A 22,047-nucleotide genomic window follows, 5' to 3' on the forward strand; every position below is an offset into this window, starting at 1 on the left:
GCAGTATGCTGGCGTATAATTAAGATTCTGGCAAGAGAGAGAGAACAGAGTCAAAGCAAAGCAGCAGCGCAGCAGTTGGTATCCGTAGAATTCTTTTGGATTTGTAATGATTGCGGATGGAAATTAAGATGAGCAGACTCGTGATGAGAATTTTTCTCCTTTGCAGTTATTCAAAATCTCATAAAATCTATAACCCAGTTCAAACAATTCGCAGGCGAATTATACCATTTGTCTCCTTCTAATATATTACCTTTTGTTTTCTTCTTTCAGATAACTAGCTAGCACTCCCCTAGGTGGGTTTCTTTTTTACTCACCAGCAGAAGAAGAAACCCAATTCTAAATATATATTATTTTGTCAATTTCTTGAAAAATGGGTAGCTATGGGAGGAATGTTCATGGGGTGAGACAATATGTAAGATCAAAGATGCCTCGCCTCAGATGGACTCCTGATCTTCACCAGTGCTTTGTTCATGCAATTCAAGCCCTCGGAGGCCAAGAAAGTACGTAGCTTTCTTATCTCCATTTTTTTTTTCAATCTTTTGTGAAAGCTAAGTGATACATATTTTCATGGGTTACATCTATATGTATGTATATTTGCTCGCAGAGGCGACTCCTAAATTGGTTCTGCAGTTGATGGATGTCAAAGGGCTCACGATTTCTCACGTCAAAAGCCATCTTCAGGTTGTTTTAATTTCTTTCTAGTTTCTATTTCGATCATGCAAGTTAATTCAATTATTTTTCTTTTTTGCAAAAAAAAAAAAAGATTACATTTTGCATCATTTAATCTTCCCTCTTTCTTGTTCTACATGCCAGATGTACAGAAGCATGCGGGTTCCTACTGATTTTATCGGACAAGGTTCTCATAAATCTTTCCTAGCTTGCTCTATCTCTATCTACAATCTATATATATGCACACATCAATAAATGCAAAACACGAAAATGCTGCTTTGATTTGATTTTCATTTGATCTTATAAAATAAGCAACTCATGTTTAACAAAGTTAAGTACATTTGCTTCAAGCTTTTGCTCGTATAGGCGTGATGGATTAATAAAAGTAAGAGCTCTAGAATAGTAAAATGTTTGATTATATTAAATTAAACCAAACTGATATCCAATGCGTGCAAGTAAATAAAATCCAACTTTCAAAAGGGGTGTTCAAGTTGGTGGAGGAGGTGAACTTTTGGTCATATGTCAAGAGTTCGATTCTCCAAGTCAACATTTTTTTTGATTAGTCTGTCACATATGGCTTGCCTAGTGTGGTTACCTGATTAGCGTAGTTTGATGGCTATTGCGTAGTTCGGGGTTTATTCAGAATGCACCGAAAGATAGCGAGCGACTGTGGGTTTTTATGTAAAAAAAAATAAAAAATAAATAATTCCAATTTAATTTGTTGCTTGACTTTTATATATATATATATATGCCTTGGTGTATACAGCAGATAGGAGCATTCAGCAGCTAGGAAAATGTCCCCGCACAGATGAGCTCTACTACATGTCTCCTATCCCAACGAAAAGGTGAACTAGCTTCTTTTATTTTCTAGTTTTGTTCTCGAATTTCAAGATGGATAAAAGGGTACTTACTAGTTGATATATAATATTTGGTTTACTTGAAGAATTAATCTTTATATATATTATTACTGTTATAAAATATACAGAGCTACAGGAATCGAGAATCTGCAACAATGCAGCCAAGGAATGCGTGAGCCAGTCAGGAATCCGTACAGTGATGATGATTACATGCAGACAATTGCTGAGAAGGGAGGAATATTAATGGAGGAGAAAGAAGAAAGTTGTGTTCTCAAACAGCATATTCAAGAATACACTTCTGACCAGACAGTGCTGGAACCTGACCTTTTCAGGGTACAATACAATATCCTCTCTCTCTCTCTTTAACACAGGATATTATACACTCTATATATCTTCTTTTTTTTATAGCTTTTGGGGCCTATTTTTTAGGCTCTTTTTGTTTCTGAAAAGAAGGTCCAACCATTTTAAGTAATGGGTTTGAATTTTGTTATTTAACAATAATTTATAATATATTTTGCAAATTTTGTCAGGATGAAATCGATGGCTGTGAATTGTCGCTGTCTTTGTGTTTGCCTATGAGTAATGTGTCTTCAACTACAGGTAGTGAGACGAGCGAGGCTGCAATGGTCTCTTCTTCATTCGATAGGCATCAGCAACCAAATTCTAATGTTCATTTCCAACAACTTCATAGGCTAAATCTTAACCTTTCTATTGGTTTATGTAATTCTTGACGAATATGCATGTATTTTACAAGGTTATTGAATTATTATTATTAGTACTAAAGAAATGTGCCAAACTTTCGTTTGGGAGTTGGTTTAGTGTTTCGTTATCCATGTATATTAGTTGGATTGGGATGCTGACATTGAAAATGCACAATTTTCACAAGTTTCTTTTGTCTAGTGATTCATTTTAGCGCATAACAAATTCCAATTTCAAACATCAAACAATGCCCTTTTTTGTTAGGAATAAGTTCATCATGTCCTCGGGTAAATAATAATTAGATTTTAAGATATTGTTGCGTGTGAAAGATGAGAAGTGAATTACACTGTCTTTAATATTTAAACAAATATGGACTTAAATTTTAGAAATAGATAAAGATGTGGATATACATGTTATCCATATGTATGAATTTTTTTTATCTACGTATTACACGTTCTTTATCATGATCTCGTTCTAATAATACTAACTATAGTGGCACACACTATGCGTATATAACTAATAAAATGTGATAGTACCAATTGTAGAAAAAAAATTAGATAGATGATAAGAATTCAAAGAAATTCACTATAATGAAGCATAAAAATTTGACTGAGATATGAAAGAAAAAAAACAAAAACAGTAGCAACACACCCTTGCATTGGAGAAAAAACTTCATATCTTTGCTTGATATTTTGGCTTTCAGAATTGGACGATTCAATTCGAATCGATTATGGAGACGTGAGAAGGTGGGAGAGAGAATGAAGTAGGGAGATTTAGGTAAAACGTGAAAAAAGAGTTAAAAGTGAGGGTAAAATGAAAAAAAAAACATGGTGTCCTCTTGTCATATCAAATACAGTTATTATATACCTCTCAAGTATAGATAATATAGTATAGATAGTATAGATAACATGAGTATGAGTTTGGAGCAGGTTCAATTAAAATACTGAGGCTCGGTTATTTTTTTATTTTATATTTGAATAACTGAAGCTCGAGTTTAATTTTGAATATTTAATCAATGTGATTATTATTGTATTTTTTTCACATGTACGCATAGGAGAAAAGTGCCACCAGTTGGCATGAAATTATTTGACAATCTAGGTCGGATTAATGTATTTTTTGAATGGTTCTTTCTTCTTCTTTTTTTTTTTTTTTTCTAAAATTGTATTTTATTGAACGACATGATGAATAATTGATTTTATTTTTTGAAGATGTTTTGTTCGTGCGATACTATTTTTAAATAGTGTTATCAATGAACAAAAATTATTTTGGCCATATCCAAAAGTCTTTTGCAATTATATCGATTGTCAGACCATGTTTCAAAAAAGGCAAAATTTTTTCCCTAAAAATTAACAACAATTTAATGGAAAATAATATAAATAAAAGTACATGTCTGAAAATGAAACGAAAATAAAATGATGATATCTTATTTTATTATGGGAATTGAAATTTAATCAATACCCATCCTGAAAAGCATTGCAAGTAAAAGGACAAAATTTATTCATAGAAATTAAATTGAAGTTGACCAGGACTCCCCATCTCATCCATACATATTATATTATATTATTTAAAATAAAAAAAAAGGAAAAAGAATTCCTGGGGACAAATGGGAATGAACAAAAAATTTTACGGGCAAATAAGACCGCCACGTGTCACTCAGGCATTACATCCCAAGTAGATAAGGTTCATTGATTCACGTTCCAGAAAACCAATAATACATGTGAGGCCACAGTTTGCCACCGCCGCTCCCGTAACGCCATGTTACCAAAACCGCCGGCGCCGCCGCAGACGGGGCAAGAAGGGGCATCGACGCCGCGAGTGCTGACCATTCTATCGTACATGCTCGAAAAGCTCGTGAACCGGAACGACCAACTCCTGCACAATTACCACCACGAAGAGAGCATTGGTTCCTGGTTAGGGAAAAGCTTGAGCCCCTTTCATGGCGTGAGAGAGCCTGGGATCAGCCTTGAAAAATATATCGAGAGAATATACAAGTACACGAGCTGTAGCCCTTCTTGTTTCGTGGTTGGGTTCGTGTATATCGATCGGGTCCTGCACAAGTACCCGGACTCGCTTCTGGTGTCTCTCAATGTTCACCGGCTCCTGCTCACCAGTGTCTTGGTGGCTTCCAAGATCCTCGATGATGTGTGAGTCTTTCCATTTTCCTCGAATCTCTCGATATACTTTTTTTTTTTAATGATCATTCGGTATGCATTGGATAAACTCAAAATTAACGATGAAAACTCAGGTAAATCAAATTCGGCAAGTCTTGTTCGACAGATTAATTTAAAAAGATACTGTAAACTAAATTAGTCAGGTAAACAGCATTCGACAAGTACTCTTGTCCGACGGACTTCTAACTAAGAGTTCATCTAATCAACCATCTTGGATGACTCTTTGGGGTCTCTGATCCATTTTTAGACGTCAGTGTTTGGAAATTTTTTAGAAACCACTTTTCAATTTGTTTACTCCAATTCTTTAAATTCAATTTGATCGACTTTTTGTTTCAATCTTTAGAAACAATACTTGATGAATAAAATGGAATCAAATCTGATTATAAATTCAGGCACTACAACAATGCATTCTACGCCCGTGTGGGAGGAGTGAGCATCACAGAGCTCAACAGGTTGGAAATAGAGTTGCTTTTCCTGTTAGACTTTGGTGTTACAGTGAGCTCCAGTGTTTTCGAAAGCTACTGCCAGCACTTGGAGAAGGAGGTGGTGCTCTGTAACGGCGGCGGCGGCGCCGCCATTGACAGGCCTACAACTACCAACACCTCCGCCGCCGACGACACCACCGAGATTTCTGTCGAAGACACGCAGATTTCCTCGTCGCCGTCTCTGATAGTTGACTAGTTAATGTGTGTCTAAATGTGATCTCTTCATTCATATAATCATTCAGTTATGGACTTGTAACTAATCAATCCAGGTGTAAGTAAATGATATATATATATTTTTATACTAAAATATTGTTTGATGCAAATCATTATAGTTACGGTTATTAACCATTATATACCATTATATATGTACATATATTATATATCTTTTATCATTTCATTTGAATTACTCAAACGAAATCATGATGAATTCATGACTCATGATAGAGTTATATTTGGAATAAGTTACATGTACACACGGGGAGTTATATATTGCGTTACACGTTGCAATTTGAAATTAATAATTATTTTAAATGTGTTTTGAAAATAATTTTTTTTTAAATAAATTGAAGGAATGATTATGTAATTTCAAGTCTAGCAAGCAAAACATGCATTTACGTTGGGAGAGGAAACAAATTCAATATTTACTAGTTATGGTTCGAAATTTGAAGATAAATTACTTTGTGTTTTGATTTCAAATCTATATGGAAATTGCAATACAAGTTCGACTGATTAACGGCCAGCATTATATATAATTACTATAGTTTCTATAATCGTATTAAAGTGTAGGTGCAATTATATTTATCAATTATTAATGTTTATCTCGAGTTAAAAATTTTACTTATTATTTTGTAAACGGTTCGAAAATATATTGGTGAGTGAATACAAAAACAAAAATTTCAATTTCTTTACGCAAGACATAAAAATATTGATATTTCACCTTGCATTTAAAATAACTTTGAATCCAAATTAATTAAAGTTAGTTCTTGCATGCGCATTTTGCATGCATTAATTATTCTTCATGCTCAACACACCAACTCATGAAAACAAATTGATCAAATTCAGTATGACTTAACAGCTGCTAACGCTCATATTCTCTACATGATCTCTTCTTTTTATGTATCATGCATTGATCAATCAAAATCTAGACCAAGAGAGTGATTTCAATTCATACTTTTTCTTCCAAAATTTTTTCTTTAAAAAAAAATTCCACATCATGAAGATCATCATTGTAATGAAAGACTGTGAAGTGTCTTTAGATGTTGCATTTCAAGAACCAATTCTTGAAATAAAATCCAAACTACGAAGCTGTCTAGGCATCCCCGAGTCCTCACAAACCCTAACGGTTTGCGACTGGGAGCTGATCGACGGCCTCGATTTATCGGATTATCCATTCATTTCCGAGGGTACGAAAATCAACCTTTTCATCAAACACATCTCACCTAATTCCCTAGAAGACAACCAAATCAAAGTCACCGTGAAGTTCTCCACCCGAAAAATCGAAGTATCGGTCGACAAATACGACACCATAAAGAGCTTAAAGGAAAAGATCCATATAGTCGATGGCACCCCTATAAAGAGGATGACACTATTCTTTTGCGGATTAGAGATGGACGATGATTTCCGGAACTTGAGCGAATATGGGATTCAAGAATACTCGGAAATCATCGTGTTTTTGAAAACCATGACTCGAATTATGGTCGAGCCACCAGCAAATATTCTGGGGGTCGTCATTCAGACATCATCTTGCTTGATGAATGCGGCTAAAATACCCGTTGAGACGATTGACACGAGCCGGGTCGGGGACGTGAGGCGCATGTTGCTGGAGAAGGGAATACTTCCGGTCGACGAGTATATATTCATACATAAGCAGAGAATCATGCGTGAAGATTGTAGCCTTCGTTGGCATGGTGTTGAAAATGGGGACTATATTTACGTGTTTAAAGGGAGTGTTAGCCGGAGTACTGGTGGATATTGAATAATTTAATTTGTTATATGATGATTTATTACATTATTTTTCATCAGAAACTTTATAATACAGTGCTATATATGAGAAGTTTTTGCCTTTTTATAATCTTCTTATAAGCTAATGGATTAAACATTTGCATGAGTATTAATCATTATAATTTTACGTATTTATTACTTCATCCTTTGAAATCCGCTTTAGTTAATTGTGAAATGAAATTTGTTGGTTGGAGAAAATTCTAAAATTCGGATGAATGCATGGTAAATTTAGTTGAGCTTAGCGTCATTGGAGTGTCCGATTTAGTAAAGTAGATGGATGTGTGTGTATATAACCATAATTTCAATTATTTTACCAACATTTTTTCGGTCGAGCTTACGGAATGAACACCAGACAAATATTCACGGCGATTTCCGGTCAAAAATGAAAAAGTTAGTCGAGTTCATGAGCTGATGTACATGTTGAATATAATGGGTTGAAAAATTGGGCCAAACAATTGGTAGTTTATAGCATAGACTCCCTATGTTATATTGGGCTGAACACATGGGGATGAGTTAAGGCCCAATAACTTATAAGGCAATCGCTCCCCAACTACTCTGAATTTTGTTTCTCTGGCAGTCGCCTAATGTGAAACCCTAAACATTTTCAGCGAATTTCTTGTCGTATGGATTATGGCTGTCGATCTTGTGGCTCGAAATTCAGGTCGATATTTATGTTCTTTGGGCGGCGCCGCCCCTTGGTTAGCAAAGATAGGTCCTCCCAATGGTGACTTATGCAACAACGCCGCGGGCAAGGAGGCGAATATGGAGGAAAATTGCGCTGCTGAGCTCTTAACTCCGTTCGTCTCCGCTCTCCAGGATGCTGGCAGCAGAGTGTGCGACGCACATATAACGAATTTTATGTGTAATTTTTCTAAAAAAAATATATATTTTGGCCTACAATTTGGCCTTTCAGCCAAATTGATGGGTCCACCCGGCTCTCCATGTCCATCTTGTAGAAGCCGGACACTTGATCGGGAGTTGGAAGTGATTAAATCCTTGGAATTCAGAGGTATAACCCTTTTCCTTGGCATTATAACTGTTATTTAATGTGTTATGCACATTCCATAGTTTAAAACTGAGTTCATATTTAGATTCCGTGGAAAGCCAGGCCAGAGCAATATTTAGAAATTTGGGTTGTATTTGAATGTGGTGTGGACGTCCACTGATAACGCTTACTAATTTTATATTTATGAAATGTACCATGTGATTTTTAGTGAAAAAGGAAAAATATAATGTTAACTGTTCAACAAAATAAAATTTGGGAACTAGGAAAAATGACTGAAAACCTTGAGTTCAATGGTATGTTCTGTCCTATGTTAAAAAAGATAGTCATATAACTTTTATGCTGGCCTTGCCGGTCTATTGCAAAGACCTGCCAGCGGATACAAACAATGGTGTCTGCCTGGCCATAGTAGCGAGTTATAGTGCTGAAATGATATAGAGAGAATGATGGCAACCTCTCTTTGGTGCTGGTGACGGTGTTTTTGGGAGTTGGAAGTTAAATTCTGTTTAAAATGCATCGTTATTCAATTATTATGATAAATTTTTAATAAGTATATTTCAAGTGAGATTTTTTTTGGAGTATATTTCTTATTTCAATTTAATTAGTAAATATTTCTTATTCAATTTATGGTAAACCATAAAGTTATATAATAGACTAATAGTTCAAAACCTGCAACTTAACCTAAAATAGAACACATGTACTAGTTAGTTTAAGGTTACCTTTTGGTTTATGGGATGAGATGAAAGATGTTGACACAGAGATGATAAATCAATACATATGGATAACATAATGATTTGTAAGTATAATTATTGTAGAATTTGAGCCAAATGGTGGATGAAATAAAAATGTGTAATCAATTAATGTCTCATCCTTTCGCACCAAACAATATAATTCTATACCTTTTTTTGTTGACTTCTTTCTATATTGAATGGGTATTAAAGATATCTGCAGGTATAAATCTTTATGTGAAAATAAAAAATAAACATATTAAAGAAAAATGAATGAGGTGTTATGGTGGAAATAGAGAGAAAAAGGATATCCTTGTGAAGCTAAAAAATTTGAAAATATACGTAGGATGGAATTGACAATTTGTGATTATAAATAATTGTTCTCAGAGTAAATTGAGTTTCGTGAAATGAAGGTGAGAAAAAAAACCATCTCATGTCCAATTACTGAATCACTAATTACAAATTACTCGATTGTTATTTAGTGTTGTGTCTAAGATTGCCAAAATCTTATGCATTAAAGTAGGAAAACCTTATAATACAGTAGTGACAAATATATTTATGGCTTACTGACTATTGTTAAAAAGCTTGCTTTTAAGCGAATATCGACAATTTTTAGCTAGAAAAGCACTTGATACAAAGCTTTTTCGCCTATAAATTATCGAAAGTCTTATCGTTGTTCTCACTCTCATACTCAGCCTTCGCCCAACTTTGTCCTAAAAACCACCCTTTCTTCTCCATATTAGCCTGCATTTTTCAATTTTACATTGATTTTTCCATTTGAAACTATCAAAAGGTCATGGCACAAGATGGACCAGTAAGCCTTGCTACAAATGACATGAGCCAGCATGGCTCAAAGAAAGGGTGGACGGAGGCTGAAGATAAGATATTAGCGGACTATGTGCAGGAACATGGTGTGGGGGATTGGAATTTAGTACCTAAAAATTCCGGGTTAATCAGATCTGGCAAGAGTTGTCGAAGTAGATGGGTTAATTTTTTGAGGCCCAATCTCAATAGGGGAGCCTTTTCCGTCGATGAAGAGATGATTATTGCCGAGCTTCACGGAAGGCTTGGCAACAAATGGGCATGCATTGCCGCTCGGGTTAGTACTTCATCTTTGTTAATGCTTGTTTCGTTGTTTTCAGTGTTTATCTTTTCATATTATATGTTATAAGGCGATCAATTGTTAAGCTGATGAATTTTTTCCATGTAAATAGCTTCCAGGTAGGACTGATAGTGACATAAAAAATTATTGGAATACAAGGTTGAAGAGACAGAAAAGTGCAGGTTTAGCAGGTTCCTCTCATGAAGCGCGGCAAGAACATCAGCCGTCCAATTCCCCGCCGCAACAATCATATTCATCTCTTTTGGCTTTGTGTCAACCCCCTCATCCAAATACCGCATCTTGCTCCATCACGGTTGGATCTCCATCACTAAATGATCCTTCACCAAGCAAACTGGTTAATTCCTTTTTTGACAACCAGCTGACCCTTTTTCGTGACAACAAGGGTGGTCTAGCCTTGGCACTAGTTGCTCCAAAAGGATCATTTTCTTCATCCTATCCAGCGCCAAATAAAGGTGAGGATTACATTGTGATTGAATCAGACTTTATGTCTGGTAAGAACATTATGTGGCTGATTTATTATTTTGAACTACACGAAGAACGATGAGAAATGTACCCTTTTCATGCTCATAGATTTTGAAGTTACCACAGGAAATCTGTTCCTTTCAGTTTCATCGGTTTTTCGCCTCTGATTATGACTTTCGTTCTTATTTGATTCATGCAAGATTTTTGTGGCATGGTAACTTTTTGTGGCATGGTAACGTTTTCCTACAATATTTTTATTTAGTGATTAATTTGTTCACTCTGGCGCAGAACATGAGGAATCAAGGCATGGAATCAATTCCATGGATGCGGAGCTATCAGGCCTGCTCAACAATTTCCCGCCAGGCATGCCGTTAGATGTGCCCTTACCCGAGTGGGAAGACTTGAATCCGTGCTAGTCCACCTACTTACAACTATGGTGAAACAAGTGGACGCCTGATTTTTACCGATACGGCTGGGTGCACTTCAGGAAGTTGATGATTTTTCAATACATTCCTATTGTTGGAATTGACCTTTTTCAGTCTTGGTCTGATTGATGGTATGATTGACGAAGTGTTTGGGAGGTTTGTCATTGTGTAAAACTGACTATTACGAGAATTAATGGCATGTATTTTAGAAACAGCAGAAATCTTCAGTTATTGTTCATACTTTTTTAAAAATATATTCTAAGAATAAATTTATATAAATGCAACTGATGTATGTTACATAAAATATGGGATGAGTTATATTCCTTCAGCAGTGCACTTCCGCATTATTAAGAGGAATGTTTTGATTCAAGTTAAATAAGAGTGTTACGCTTACTGCACCAAAAACAGCGTTCTTTGTTTTTGTTTTTGTTTTTAAAAAAATTACAATAATAAAAAAAACCAAATTTAAAAAATGGATTTTAAAAAAAGTAACCGATTATTCATAATATTTACTTTGTACAGTAAATTTTGATGCAAATATTTTATCTAAATATTTTTTTAATGTAAATATTAATATTTTTGTCATGAATTTTAAATTGTCGGTTTTTAAAGATGGTGGATCTTTTTCCCTTTTTCGATTGAGCAGCAACTAATTAATCACAAAAAAAGAGGTAACCGATTATTCATAATATTTACTTTGTACAGTAAATTTTGATGCAAATATTTTATCTAAATATTTTTTTAATGTAAATATTAATATTTTTGTCATGAATTTTAAATTGTCGGTTTTTAAAGATGGTGGATCTTTTTCCCTTTTTCGATTGAGCAGCAACTAATTAATCAGATTTTTTTTACGATAAATAAAAAATAACGATCTCTTATATATAAAGGCATCGATAGAAAAAATGTGTATTTTCTTGAGATTATAACTCAAATGCTTACCCATAGTAATAAACAAAACAAGACCATTTGTTGCCAAGTTTCTATATATGAAGCTTAAAAATGAGTGAGGCCTCCATCCGTAGAAAATGTGTGTATTTTCCTTAAATATATAATTAGCCCATCTACTTCTACAATTCTTAGCAAATCTATTAGGACCAGAATTCCTTTCTTAGACAGATCCCTTGAGCTTCCAGATCCATCCAGTTGATGATCAAAACCGAAAATGTAAATTTCTTCTTGCATAGATTTTTAATTTAATTACTTATTTTCCAAGTAAAAATGAAAAACATGCAAGTTATATCTTGTTCATACCAGTCGATCGACGTACTACAAATGTGGTACTGAAACAAGTGTACGATTGATAATTTTTACCAATACATAAAAATACAGTAATGATTATTTGATACATCATATTAATTCCTATTGCTCGGATTTACCTTCTTCGATCTGTCTCGGTTCGGGAGAAATTGATTGTATGATTAACAAAAAAGCAACAAGATATTAGGTACTTTTCAAGTTGATACATAGACGATTGCAAGAAATGACATGGATGTAACCCTTTCCAGCTCTATCAAGGCCAATTCCCTGCATCATGACATTATCTTCACACTTTCTTTGATACGAACAAACCCCTCGAGCTTCCAATATCCATCGTTTCGAGGAATTGGAAGGAACGAAGATCGTTTTCTTAGAAAAATTACGGAATTGGAAGGAACAAGATCGTTTTCTTAGAAAAATTACACAAATTTTTTTTTATTCGTCGTGCAAATCGATCATCTTCCATTCTTTCAAGAACATAGTACGTTTCTTTGCTAATAGAATGGCCGCTGCGAGAAGCTCCACCACGCTGTGTTGCAATGGAACATAAATATTGGTGTGAATTTGTAACCACAGAAATACACACATATATATAGCTAGAAAATTCTCAGAAAATGATTTAAGGTTTCGCAAATCTGACAAGATTTATCATGATTTGGGTAATATGTAATATGATTATCTCTTTTTTTTTTTTCCCCTTTATTTGGATAATAAGATTAACAGATTGTGTTATATTGCTATTATTTATTTAGTGGATTATAACACTTACTAGTGCATTTCACATATAATCACAACAAAATTTGTGGATTATTAGACTCTAATTACACTATTGTGTAGAGTACTTCCTAAATCCTATGTACAACAAAATTTCTATAAATTAATAATATTGCGACTGTGAAATTTTATTAATTTAGAGAGTATTAATTAATCAATAATTCAGAATTTAATATTTAAAGTATTAATTTTTTTTATTCAACTAACATAAATTTAATCACATAAAAAATCATTGTATTTCACTAAAATTTGCATTATATTATTTAAATTAATATATAAAATTTATTATATATGTGTATATGCATATATAAAAATAAATGATACTAACTATTTTTAATAATTAACTAATATTCAATTTATTTATTGATCAAATTAAATTAACCATATAAACAAAAACAATAATAGAATTAAATTTTATGGAAAGACGACAATGGAATTATACTTTACTAAACTATATTAGTTATTTTTGTAATTTTAGTGAATATTAATTTATAATATTGATGGAAATATAAGTTTGTACAATGTATTTTGTAAAATTATTATTTTATTAATTTATTAAAATTATTAATTTCATATATTGGCTCACGTCGAGAACGAAAAAAAAAATAATTTTATAGATGCTATTAATTTATCGAATTTTAAATTATAAAAGTTTGTAACTAAAATTTTCTTGCTTTTAAATAATTATAAAAAAATGACAAACAATGTCACAATTTAATCATTGTCATTATTAAATTATTTTATAGACAAAAACTCTTATGAGACGGTTTCAAGGATCATTTTTTTTAGACGAGTTTTTTATATGAGTTATTCATTAAAAAATATTATATTTTATGCCAAAAATATTACTTATTATTATAAATATGGGTAAAATTGACCCGTTTCACAGGAGTGTTACTCTATTTTATATTTAACATATGTATAAAAATAGCAAAAAATCTCATGACATGGTCTCACATGTTAATTGTGTGAGACATATTCTTTATAGATCATATCCATACATATGTAAAAAAATAACACAAAATCTCATGACACGATCTCACATGTTAATTGTATGTTAATTGTGTGAGACATATTCTTTATAGATTATATCCATAAATAAATATAATTAATTTCAAGATTTTTTATTTTATTTATTTTCTAAAGAAGCACAAATTAACGTAATTAATTAAGATATTTTGTATAACATGAAAAGATTTTTTTAAAAATATTTTAAAATAAATTTAATATCATAAAATTCTTATGAGATGATTTGAGGCAAATTTTTAATTTAACCACTTATTAAAAAAATAAATTTTCATGAAAAAATATTATTAATTAGTTATCATATAATTTATATTAATTATAATGTTCGCAGTTTATAGGGGTGTTTAAATTTCGGATAAAAACAAAAAAACCGTAAATCCAAACTGAAAAAATCAAACACCGAACCGAACCGAAAACCATATTTTGCAATTCGGATATAAATCTTAAAACCGAAGTTTATTTGGTTCAATTTTGGATTATATATGTCAAAACCGAATCGACCGAAAAAACCAAAAATTTTCATTAAATTAATAATTTTATTTATATTTGTTTTTATATTATATATGTTATGAGATTATATATATTTAATGAATGAATAATCATTTTGAATAATTCGTAGTTGATTGTTGTTTATGTAATTCATTATTGTTGTTTTTTAATTTATAGTTGATTAATTAATGATTGTTTAATGTAATTTTTAGTTGATTTTTGTTTATGTAATTCATTTAAATTTTGTTTTTAAAAGTTTTACTAAGAAATCATGTAAAACGATTGCATATTATATTTTACAATATATTTATATTATTACTTTGAATAATCGTTTCAAAATCGAAATAACTGACTGAAATAAATGAACCGTTTTGGTAGAAAATCGAATCGAATCGAAGAAAAATGGTTCGGATATCGAATTATATATTTTTCAAACAAAAATCAAAAAAAACTAAATAAAAAATCGAAAACGGAATCGAACCGGTCGATGAACACCTCTAAATTTTATTGTGTTATGTATTATTGTTCAAACCGAACCGTATAAACCTGTCTATTATCGTACAAAATGAAACCGAACTTAAATAAAATAGTTTGACTACTATTACATTTTTCATAAACCGAAAAATCGAATTGAAATTTGGATAAATTAAAACCGAAATATAACCTGACGTTTATGTTTATGTTCCGTGGCTGAAATTCAGTTATTCACTTCGATGTTTATGTTTGGTGAGAGTATAGAGGAAAGTAAACAGGGCGGAGCTTCCGGCGGCTCCGCCCCTTGGTTTGCAAAGATAGGTCGTCTTAATGGTGATGCGTGCTACAATGCCGCGGACGCAGAAGCGAGCATGGACGGAAATTCCTCAGCATCGCCTCGCCCTCCTTCCCACTCGTCTCCTCTCTCCAGGGCAAATGCAAAAAGTTTCGTTTTTTAAAAAATAAAATTTGGGCGAAGGGTCTGCCGTGCTCCCCATGTCCACCTCGTCATAACTGGGCACTTGATCGGGTGTTGGAAGTGATTAAAACTGTCAATTCAGTGCAAATTGAGGTACAACCCTTTTCCTTGGCATTGTAACTGCTATTCCATGCATTATGTGTGTTCCTTCCATTTAAATTGGATGACTAAAATCAATTAGTAGTTCTGTGCAGCTTTCCAGGATTTTTTAAAATGTCTATTTATTTATATATAAATGTAATAATACTAATACTGGTTCATGTGAAATATACAAATGTTGCTACGTGCTATTCAGTTTTTATGTTCTATCAGGATGTGCTATTCACTGTTGAATCTCGAAAAGTTAACAGTTATGCCAAAGTTTTTTATTTATTTATTTATGATGACTTCGATCAAGTGCTATTTTTAAAATTAGAGGAATATGAGATTCTATGGTAAGTAAATTTTGGATTAAAAATGATAAAAGAAGAAATTTTTGGTATTTGCAGTTTAATTGCTGTATTATGGAACTTACTCTATCTCAAGATGGTATTATTTACTTGGGGATAAAATTTAGTTTGACTTATGATTGACATACACTTGAGATGATTTAGCGAGAATGATGACAGGTTAGTCTATGCTACACCGGGAGTGTTTCTCCCCCTATTTCAATACCATTAGATCACGTGGGACCCATATATTTTTATGGAAATTGACATATGTCTTGATGATCCAATGGTTGATATTTGACCACATCATGGGGGGAGAAGTATTTCAGGTGTAGCATAGTGCTGCCGACGTGGTGTTCTTGGAATCTGGAAGTTAAATTTTGTTTAAAATTTCATTACTATTCATTTATTCTGATAATGTTTTAATTAGTATATTTTGACCGAGACTTTTTGTGCGATTTATTTCATTAAAACAAGGAAACTGTTGCTTAATTTGTCCTTTTGAACCTTGGTGATATATTTTTTCTGGGAAAACTCTTCTGATATTTAACAAACTTTGTGCTGTATAGTTTCATGAATAGAACCAATTTGTCTATTGTTGCAAGACCAAGATTTATCCCTATTGCGATCATAATTAATCACAATTGTGAAACCAAAAATCCACAAGAAGAACTGACCCATATCTCATTTTAAATGCGCACTTTTACGAACTAGTAGAGATAAGTCAGACCAACCATTGATTTGTTACCTTTTCTTTTGTAATTTATATCGAACCGCAGTTTGTAGAAATCTTATTTACTATATTGTCATAATTTTGGAAATAGGGGGGTCTGGCCTTGTCACTGGTTGATCCAAATACATCATTTTCTTCATCCTGTACAGTCATGACACCTTTTTCCGGCCAGAGCTCATCAAGTGCATCGCCAATGCCTTTAGCTGTAGACAATTCCCCCAGTTTTGGAGTTACTAATGTTTTTGGCTTCGGGTCTTCCTTTAATCCAACCAATGGAAGCGACCGCGACAACTGGAGTGCCTTTTACAAGGTGGCCTTATGTTTGCAGCTCCAAATACAGGGGCCGAGGTTTACGTGACGATGGAGTCAGAGTTTATGTCTGGTAATAGCATTACTCAGCTGATTTATTATTTTGAACTGCATGGGGAACAATAAGAAATCAACCCTTTTCATGATAATAGATTTGAAGTTGTATGACACGAAGTCTGTTCCTTTTAGTTTCTTTGCTTTTTGTTAACAAAAATAAATAAATACAATTTATGAACACAAACTCCGCATGGATAAAATTCTGCTGTATTATCCTGACATGAAATATGGTTCTTTTTCGTTTCTTTGGTTCTTGATAACAAAAACAACACTTGGAAATTAAATTTTGAGTAGTCACTTTGTGATTATACAAAAATACTACCTCAAGTCCATTTAAGTAGCTTTTAATTGCATGAATATTAAATCTTGGTGCACTATTAATCCACTGCAAAGCTTGGCACACTATCAATACATGAAATATGGTTTTTTTTCGTTTCTTTGGTTCTTGATAACAAAAACAACACTTGGAAATTAAATTTTGAGTAGTCACTTTGTGATTATACAAAAATACTACCTCAAGTCCATTTAAATAGGTTTTAATTGCATGAATATTAAATTTTGGTGCACTATTAATCTTCTGCAAAGCTTGGCACACTATCAATGCATAACAATTCCTTGATTTGGCTCCAAAAATCCATTTACCATCTAATGCCATGTTCTCGTGACTAAGAAGTGCTAAACAATACCATCTCCGTAAGAGATGAGGAGCAAGGTTCAAATACGGTCAAACACATGCATTTTTCTTTTGTCTTCCTCAAGTGGGTGGAGGGCATGATGATCACATATGCAAAATGTGTAGTATTTGAAGAGTTTCCTATTGAAACCTTTGTTTCAAATGCCATTAACCCTTACTCGAGTTTCCAGTTTGAATCTCACATAGACTTGGTATACTTGTTCTTCAAAGATTGATATGCGTCTTGTTCTCATCGTGTTTCCTGAATTATCAAATCTTTTATTGCTGCAAATGGATGGCATAATCTGGCATGTCTATGGCCTTAGGAAGAAGGTTCAGCAATGATTCATTGATATTTGGTTGTGTCGATCTTAATGTGTTTGTTCCTTTCTCTATGTCTAGTAGCTGATTTTTATGGGTAAATATTATTTAGAACAAATTATTTTAATTAAAAATATCTTTTGATTCACATGTTGAAAATAAAGGGAAGTGGTAATTTCACTCAAGAGTTGGTTGATTGCATTCCTCTGGGTCATTATTTATTAATTTTAAAAAACATAGTATTGATTTTTATGACTTTTCTGTTTAAGATAATATATATATATATATATATATATATATATATATCTTACTGTATTATTACAGTAGAGACCCTCTAATTAACTACTTTCAATTAATTGGTGAAGCTTGATTTAAAATTACCATCATATCCTAACTGAATTTTTACTAAAACCAAAATTATTAGGCAAATTAGTCATTTTATATGGCTTCTTCTTTTGAAGCCATTAGATGTTTTATTATTTACCAAAAGAACACTCACTTTGTGCCCTTTGATTTTTTTTTATTTACGAAAATGCCACTAACTTTGTAAAATTGATATATCTATTTGCGTTTTTGTGACTATTTGTTTAGGAAAACAATATATTATTTGTATTTTTAAAATTTACAATTTATTTTTATTTTTATTTTTTGTTTTCGTTAAAAAAACGGACTGTACGAGCACGCAACGCTTGCAGCGGAATGCTAGTATATAATATTAGTCATTCTGTTTACATGTACAAAATATCTTGTAATCAATGTGTCATTTTAAGAAAATTTGGGAGCGGTGAAATCTTCGGATTGTCCAAATAATTTATTTCACAAAGTTGTGTTAGTTGTCTTCTTGTTTTAAATAAGAACATCAGTGTAATGAAATTTTTATTAGTTATAGCAAAATACAGAGTTTTGGAGATAAAAATTTGTTTTTCGAGTTCCTGTGCAATAATATTTGATATCCTTTAATGTTGATGTTTCCATGAAATAAAATTAAAAAATGATTGATCAATGCAATTTCCTTGGTCCAGTTGGTTTTTGATTGATCAATGCAATTTCCTTGGTCCAGTTGGTTTTTGTTAGTGATATTCTGTGTACACTCTCTTCGTCTAATTAATTTATTGTAAACCACAAAGTTCTGCAATTAGTTTGAGACCTGCAATGTTACCTAAATTGAAATACATGTAGTAGTTAGTTTTAACTTTTAAGGGTATAAATCTAGACTTTCTTTTGTCGACTTCTTTCTGGTGAATTGGTATTAAAGAAATTTGCAAGTAAAAGTATTTCGTCGAAATAAGTCAACAAAGTGGAAAAAAATGAACGAGGTATTATGATGATTTATTTTTTTCGGTCATTAATTTAAAAACAAATAATGTCCTAGAGAAACTAAAAAGTATGAAAATAAATGTAGGATGGAATTAAAAATTTATGAGGTGTAAGTGATAATTCTAAAAGTAAACGGAATTTCATTTTATGAGGGTGGGAAAAAATACCATGTCATATGCAACTACTGAATTTCTAATACCAAATTACTCTCATGTTATTTGGTGTTGTGTGTAAGATTGCCAAAATCTACGGATTAAAGCAGGGAAATGTTATCGTAAAGGAGTGAGAAATATATTTATGGCTTACTGACTATTGTTAGAAAGCTTGCTTTACAGCGCATGTCGACAAATTGTAGGTAGAGAAGCACTCAATACAATGCTTTTAACCTATAAATTATCGGAAGCCTTGTTGGGGTACTCACACTCGTACATAGTCTTCGCAAAACTTTGGTCATTGGAAAACATTTTTTGGCTCAATATTAGCCCACTTTTTTATTTGTTCATCAATTTTTCCGTTTGAAACTATTAGAAGGACATGGCTGAAGATGGATCTGGAAGCATTGCTGCAAATGACATGAGCCAGCATGGCTCAAAGAAAGGGTGGACTGAGGCTGAAGATGAGATCTTAAAAAACTATGTGCAGGAGCGCGGTGTAGGGAATTGGAGTTTAGTACCAAAAAATACTGGGTTAAACAGATCTGACAAGAGTTGTAGAAGTAGGTGGGCTAATTTTTTGAGGCCCGATCTAAAAAAGGAAGCATTTTCTGTCGACGAAGAAATACGTATTGCCAAGCTTCACAGAAGGCTTGGCAACAAATGGGCACTTATTGCTTCTCTGGTTATTTATTTATCTTTGTTAATGTCGTGTTTCGTTGTTTTCCTTGTTCATGTTTTCATGTTATATGATATAAGGTGTTCAATTATTAAACTGCTGAAATTTTTTCCATGTAATAAGCTCCCTGGGAGGACCGACAGTGATATAAAGAATTATTGGAATACGAGGATGAAGAGGCAGAAACGTGCTGGTTTAGCTATTTCTCCTGTAGAAGTACACCAACCATCACAATCATTTGCATCTCTTTTGGCTTCGGTTCAGCCCCCTCATCCAAATACCTCGTCTTTCTTCAATACATTTGGATCTCCAACCCTAAATGATCCTTCACCCATCATACTGGATAATTCATTTTTTAACAACCAGCTGACCCTTTTTCGTGATAATAAAGGTGGTGTGGCCTTGTCGCTGGTTGCTCCAAACGGATCATTCTCCTTATCTGGTTCAGCCACGGCACCTTTTCCCAGCTCGAGCTTATCAAGTGCATCCCCAATGCCTCTAGCTCTGGACAATCCTCTTCATGAAGTTACGCATGTTGTGGCTTCAGGGCTTCCTTCAATCCAACCATTGGAAGCGACTGCAATGGGGACTGATGGTTACATGGTGCTGGAATCAGAGTTTATGTGTGGTAATAACATCACCGAACTGATTTATTATTGAGATACATTGAGAACAATGAATAATTTTTAGAAATGCAAATTCCTCATAGATAGATTTCATTGCTGTGTTACGCTGACATGAAGTCTGTTCCGTTTAATTTCCTTGGTTTTTGTCAAAAAAAAAACAGTAAATACATTTTAGGAATGCAAACTCAGCAAAGGTAGAATTTATTGCTATATTATGCAATTTTCGCAAAACAATCTTAATAGACTATTTAAACAGTGTTTATTCTGCTGCATTTTGCGAAGTTGATGACATGAATGAAAACGTGATTGTGCTATTAATGAATTTTCATCCTACATTATGTTGTATGCAAAGTATACACCTTTGTGAACTGAGTTAATTGTTTTGTTTATTTACCACTGATCATGACTTCCATTCTTACTTTATTCATACGAGACTTTTTCTCCCTTGTGACATGATAATATTTTCCTACAATTTTTTTCATTTAGTGATTAATTTGTTCACTCGGGTGCAGAACATGAGGAATCGGGACCCGGAGCCGTGGTTGTAGAGGATGAGCTGGCAAGCCTTCTCAACAATTTCCCACCAAATGCGCTGTTGGATGTGGCCTTGCCCGAGTGGGAGGACTTGAATTCCTGCTAGTCTACCTACCTCGCATGATTTTTACTAGCCCGACTATACTGCACTGGGAATTTTACTACTCTGGTTCCCGGTGTAGTTTAGGTCATTGATATCTCATATGGAGCGATGCATCTAATGGCTACGACTCCACCGAGTGTGGTGGGGGATATATTTTCTCATTTTCACTAATAAGGGGTGGCTACGAGGAAGTTGTGATTTGGGAAGGCAAGAATTCGAGAATTGGGTCTCAGATGTATTCCTTTTGCTCGAATGAACCTTTTTCAGCCTTGCTCGGTTTGGAGAAATTGATGGGACAACAGAGGGAAAAAAATCACGATATTTGTACTTTTTCGGGTTCTCGTTTCGCAGAGTGAGAGGCTTTGTCGGATTAAATATTTAGTTGAAATTAACAACTTAATGACATGTATTTGTTTTTAATAACTTATATATGTATTTTTGGAAATAGCCAACTGCAGAAATCTTCCATTGTTGATCGACTTCACTTTCATGCGTCGGGTTTTTTTTAGAAAAAATTCTAAGAATGATCTATTATAAAAATGCAGGTCCGCAATCGTAGAGATCATGCTTTGGCTTTGGAGTTGCATATAACGAGGTCGAGGACTGTACGACATCATAGAGTGTTAAAGTATTTGAAGAAATTATCCGGGACTTTTCCTATTTTTTTAGACTACTAGTTAATAGTTTTGTTCGTAATTAGGGATGACAATGAGTCGGGTATGGGTATGATATCGCATCTCCATCCCCATACCCATTTATATATCCATTTATTAAATTCATCCCCATACCCGTCGGAGGATCAGATATCCATACCCTACCCATATACACATTTATCATATCTACTCCATACAAATACATTTTTTCAAATTTGAATTATTTTGATAAAACTATACTTATTTACTAGATTTTTATACCAAAATTTTTAAGAGAACAATAGAAAAAATGAAACATAGTAGAAAATCTACAACTTAAAAATTATACTCCCTCCGTC

The 22,047-nt window shown here is 33.2% G+C and overlaps 5 protein-coding genes across 9 annotated transcripts; all 5 read left to right on the forward strand.

The window, feature by feature from the left end:
- The first annotated feature begins 370 nt into the window (after positions 1–370).
- Positions 371–2,257, forward strand: LOC140878283 (myb family transcription factor MOF1-like). The gene is made up of 6 exons (XM_073281882.1): positions 371–500; positions 605–681; positions 814–856; positions 1,439–1,514; positions 1,655–1,859; positions 2,057–2,257. Exons 1-6 carry the CDS (start codon positions 371–373, stop codon positions 2,255–2,257), a joined length of 732 nt encoding a protein of 243 aa, XP_073137983.1.
- A 1,692-nt stretch (positions 2,258–3,949) lies between these two features.
- On the forward strand, positions 3,950–5,200 carry LOC140884660 (cyclin-U1-1). Its single transcript, XM_073291490.1, has 2 exons — positions 3,950–4,369; positions 4,789–5,200. Exons 1-2 carry the CDS (start codon positions 3,981–3,983, stop codon positions 5,075–5,077), a joined length of 678 nt encoding a protein of 225 aa, XP_073147591.1. The 5' UTR covers positions 3,950–3,980; the 3' UTR covers positions 5,078–5,200.
- Positions 5,201–6,094: 894 nt separating this feature from the next.
- On the forward strand, positions 6,095–6,856 carry LOC140879425 (polyubiquitin). The gene has a single exon (XM_073283125.1). It carries the CDS (start codon positions 6,095–6,097, stop codon positions 6,854–6,856), a length of 762 nt encoding a protein of 253 aa, XP_073139226.1.
- A 608-nt stretch (positions 6,857–7,464) lies between these two features.
- LOC140883453 (transcription factor MYB97-like) lies at positions 7,465–10,879 on the forward strand. 2 transcript variants are annotated; one of them, XM_073289920.1, is made up of 4 exons: positions 7,465–7,891; positions 9,407–9,712; positions 9,828–10,227; positions 10,487–10,879. In XM_073289920.1, the coding sequence occupies exons 2-4, from the start codon at positions 9,410–9,412 to the stop codon at positions 10,612–10,614; spliced, it is 831 nt and encodes a 276-aa protein (XP_073146021.1). In that variant the 5' UTR covers positions 7,465–7,891; positions 9,407–9,409; the 3' UTR covers positions 10,615–10,879. The 2 variants fall into 2 exon arrangements, with proteins under 2 accessions (XP_073146021.1, XP_073146022.1); XM_073289921.1 differs by having other exon boundaries at positions 9,828–10,188.
- Positions 10,880–14,864: 3,985 nt separating this feature from the next.
- LOC140882029 (transcription repressor MYB6-like) lies at positions 14,865–21,493 on the forward strand. 4 transcript variants are annotated; one of them, XM_073287757.1, is made up of 4 exons: positions 14,865–15,217; positions 16,377–19,799; positions 19,917–20,421; positions 20,932–21,493. In XM_073287757.1, the coding sequence occupies exons 2-4, from the start codon at positions 19,497–19,499 to the stop codon at positions 21,057–21,059; spliced, it is 936 nt and encodes a 311-aa protein (XP_073143858.1). In that variant the 5' UTR covers positions 14,865–15,217; positions 16,377–19,496; the 3' UTR covers positions 21,060–21,493. The 4 variants fall into 4 exon arrangements, with proteins under 4 accessions (XP_073143858.1, XP_073143855.1, XP_073143856.1 ...); XM_073287754.1 differs by having other exon boundaries at positions 16,377–16,667; positions 19,491–20,421; XM_073287755.1 differs by having other exon boundaries at positions 16,377–16,667; positions 19,494–20,421.
- The last annotated feature ends 554 nt before the right edge of the window (positions 21,494–22,047 follow it).

The sequence above is a fragment of the Henckelia pumila genome, chromosome 2, assembly GCF_033568475.1.
Source record: "Henckelia pumila isolate YLH828 chromosome 2, ASM3356847v2, whole genome shotgun sequence".
Lineage (NCBI taxonomy): Eukaryota > Viridiplantae > Streptophyta > Magnoliopsida > Lamiales > Gesneriaceae > Henckelia > Henckelia pumila.

What these genes read in the sequence shown, in the direction of transcription:
- LOC140882029 (XM_073287754.1), top strand. Translation starts at nt 19,497, where the DNA reads ATGGCTGAAGATGGATCTGGAAGCATTGCTGCAAATGACATGAGCCAG. An exon ending in GGAATCAGAGTTTATGTGTG is followed by an intron (nt 20,422 to 20,931) that starts GTAATAACATCA and finishes ACTCGGGTGCAG; the next exon opens with AACATGAGGAATCGGGACCC.
- LOC140878283 (XM_073281882.1), top strand. Translation starts at nt 371, where the DNA reads ATGGGTAGCTATGGGAGGAATGTTCATGGGGTGAGACAATATGTAAGA. An exon ending in TCTCCTATCCCAACGAAAAG is followed by an intron (nt 1,515 to 1,654) that starts GTGAACTAGCTT and finishes TAAAATATACAG; the next exon opens with AGCTACAGGAATCGAGAATC. An exon ending in TGGAACCTGACCTTTTCAGG is followed by an intron (nt 1,860 to 2,056) that starts GTACAATACAAT and finishes AAATTTTGTCAG; the next exon opens with GATGAAATCGATGGCTGTGA.
- LOC140884660 (XM_073291490.1), top strand. Translation starts at nt 3,981, where the DNA reads ATGTTACCAAAACCGCCGGCGCCGCCGCAGACGGGGCAAGAAGGGGCA. An exon ending in TCCAAGATCCTCGATGATGT is followed by an intron (nt 4,370 to 4,788) that starts GTGAGTCTTTCC and finishes TTATAAATTCAG; the next exon opens with GCACTACAACAATGCATTCT.
- LOC140883453 (XM_073289920.1), top strand. Translation starts at nt 9,410, where the DNA reads ATGGCACAAGATGGACCAGTAAGCCTTGCTACAAATGACATGAGCCAG. An exon ending in GGGCATGCATTGCCGCTCGG is followed by an intron (nt 9,713 to 9,827) that starts GTTAGTACTTCA and finishes CCATGTAAATAG; the next exon opens with CTTCCAGGTAGGACTGATAG. An exon ending in TGAATCAGACTTTATGTCTG is followed by an intron (nt 10,228 to 10,486) that starts GTAAGAACATTA and finishes ACTCTGGCGCAG; the next exon opens with AACATGAGGAATCAAGGCAT.
- LOC140879425 (XM_073283125.1), top strand. Translation starts at nt 6,095, where the DNA reads ATGAAGATCATCATTGTAATGAAAGACTGTGAAGTGTCTTTAGATGTT.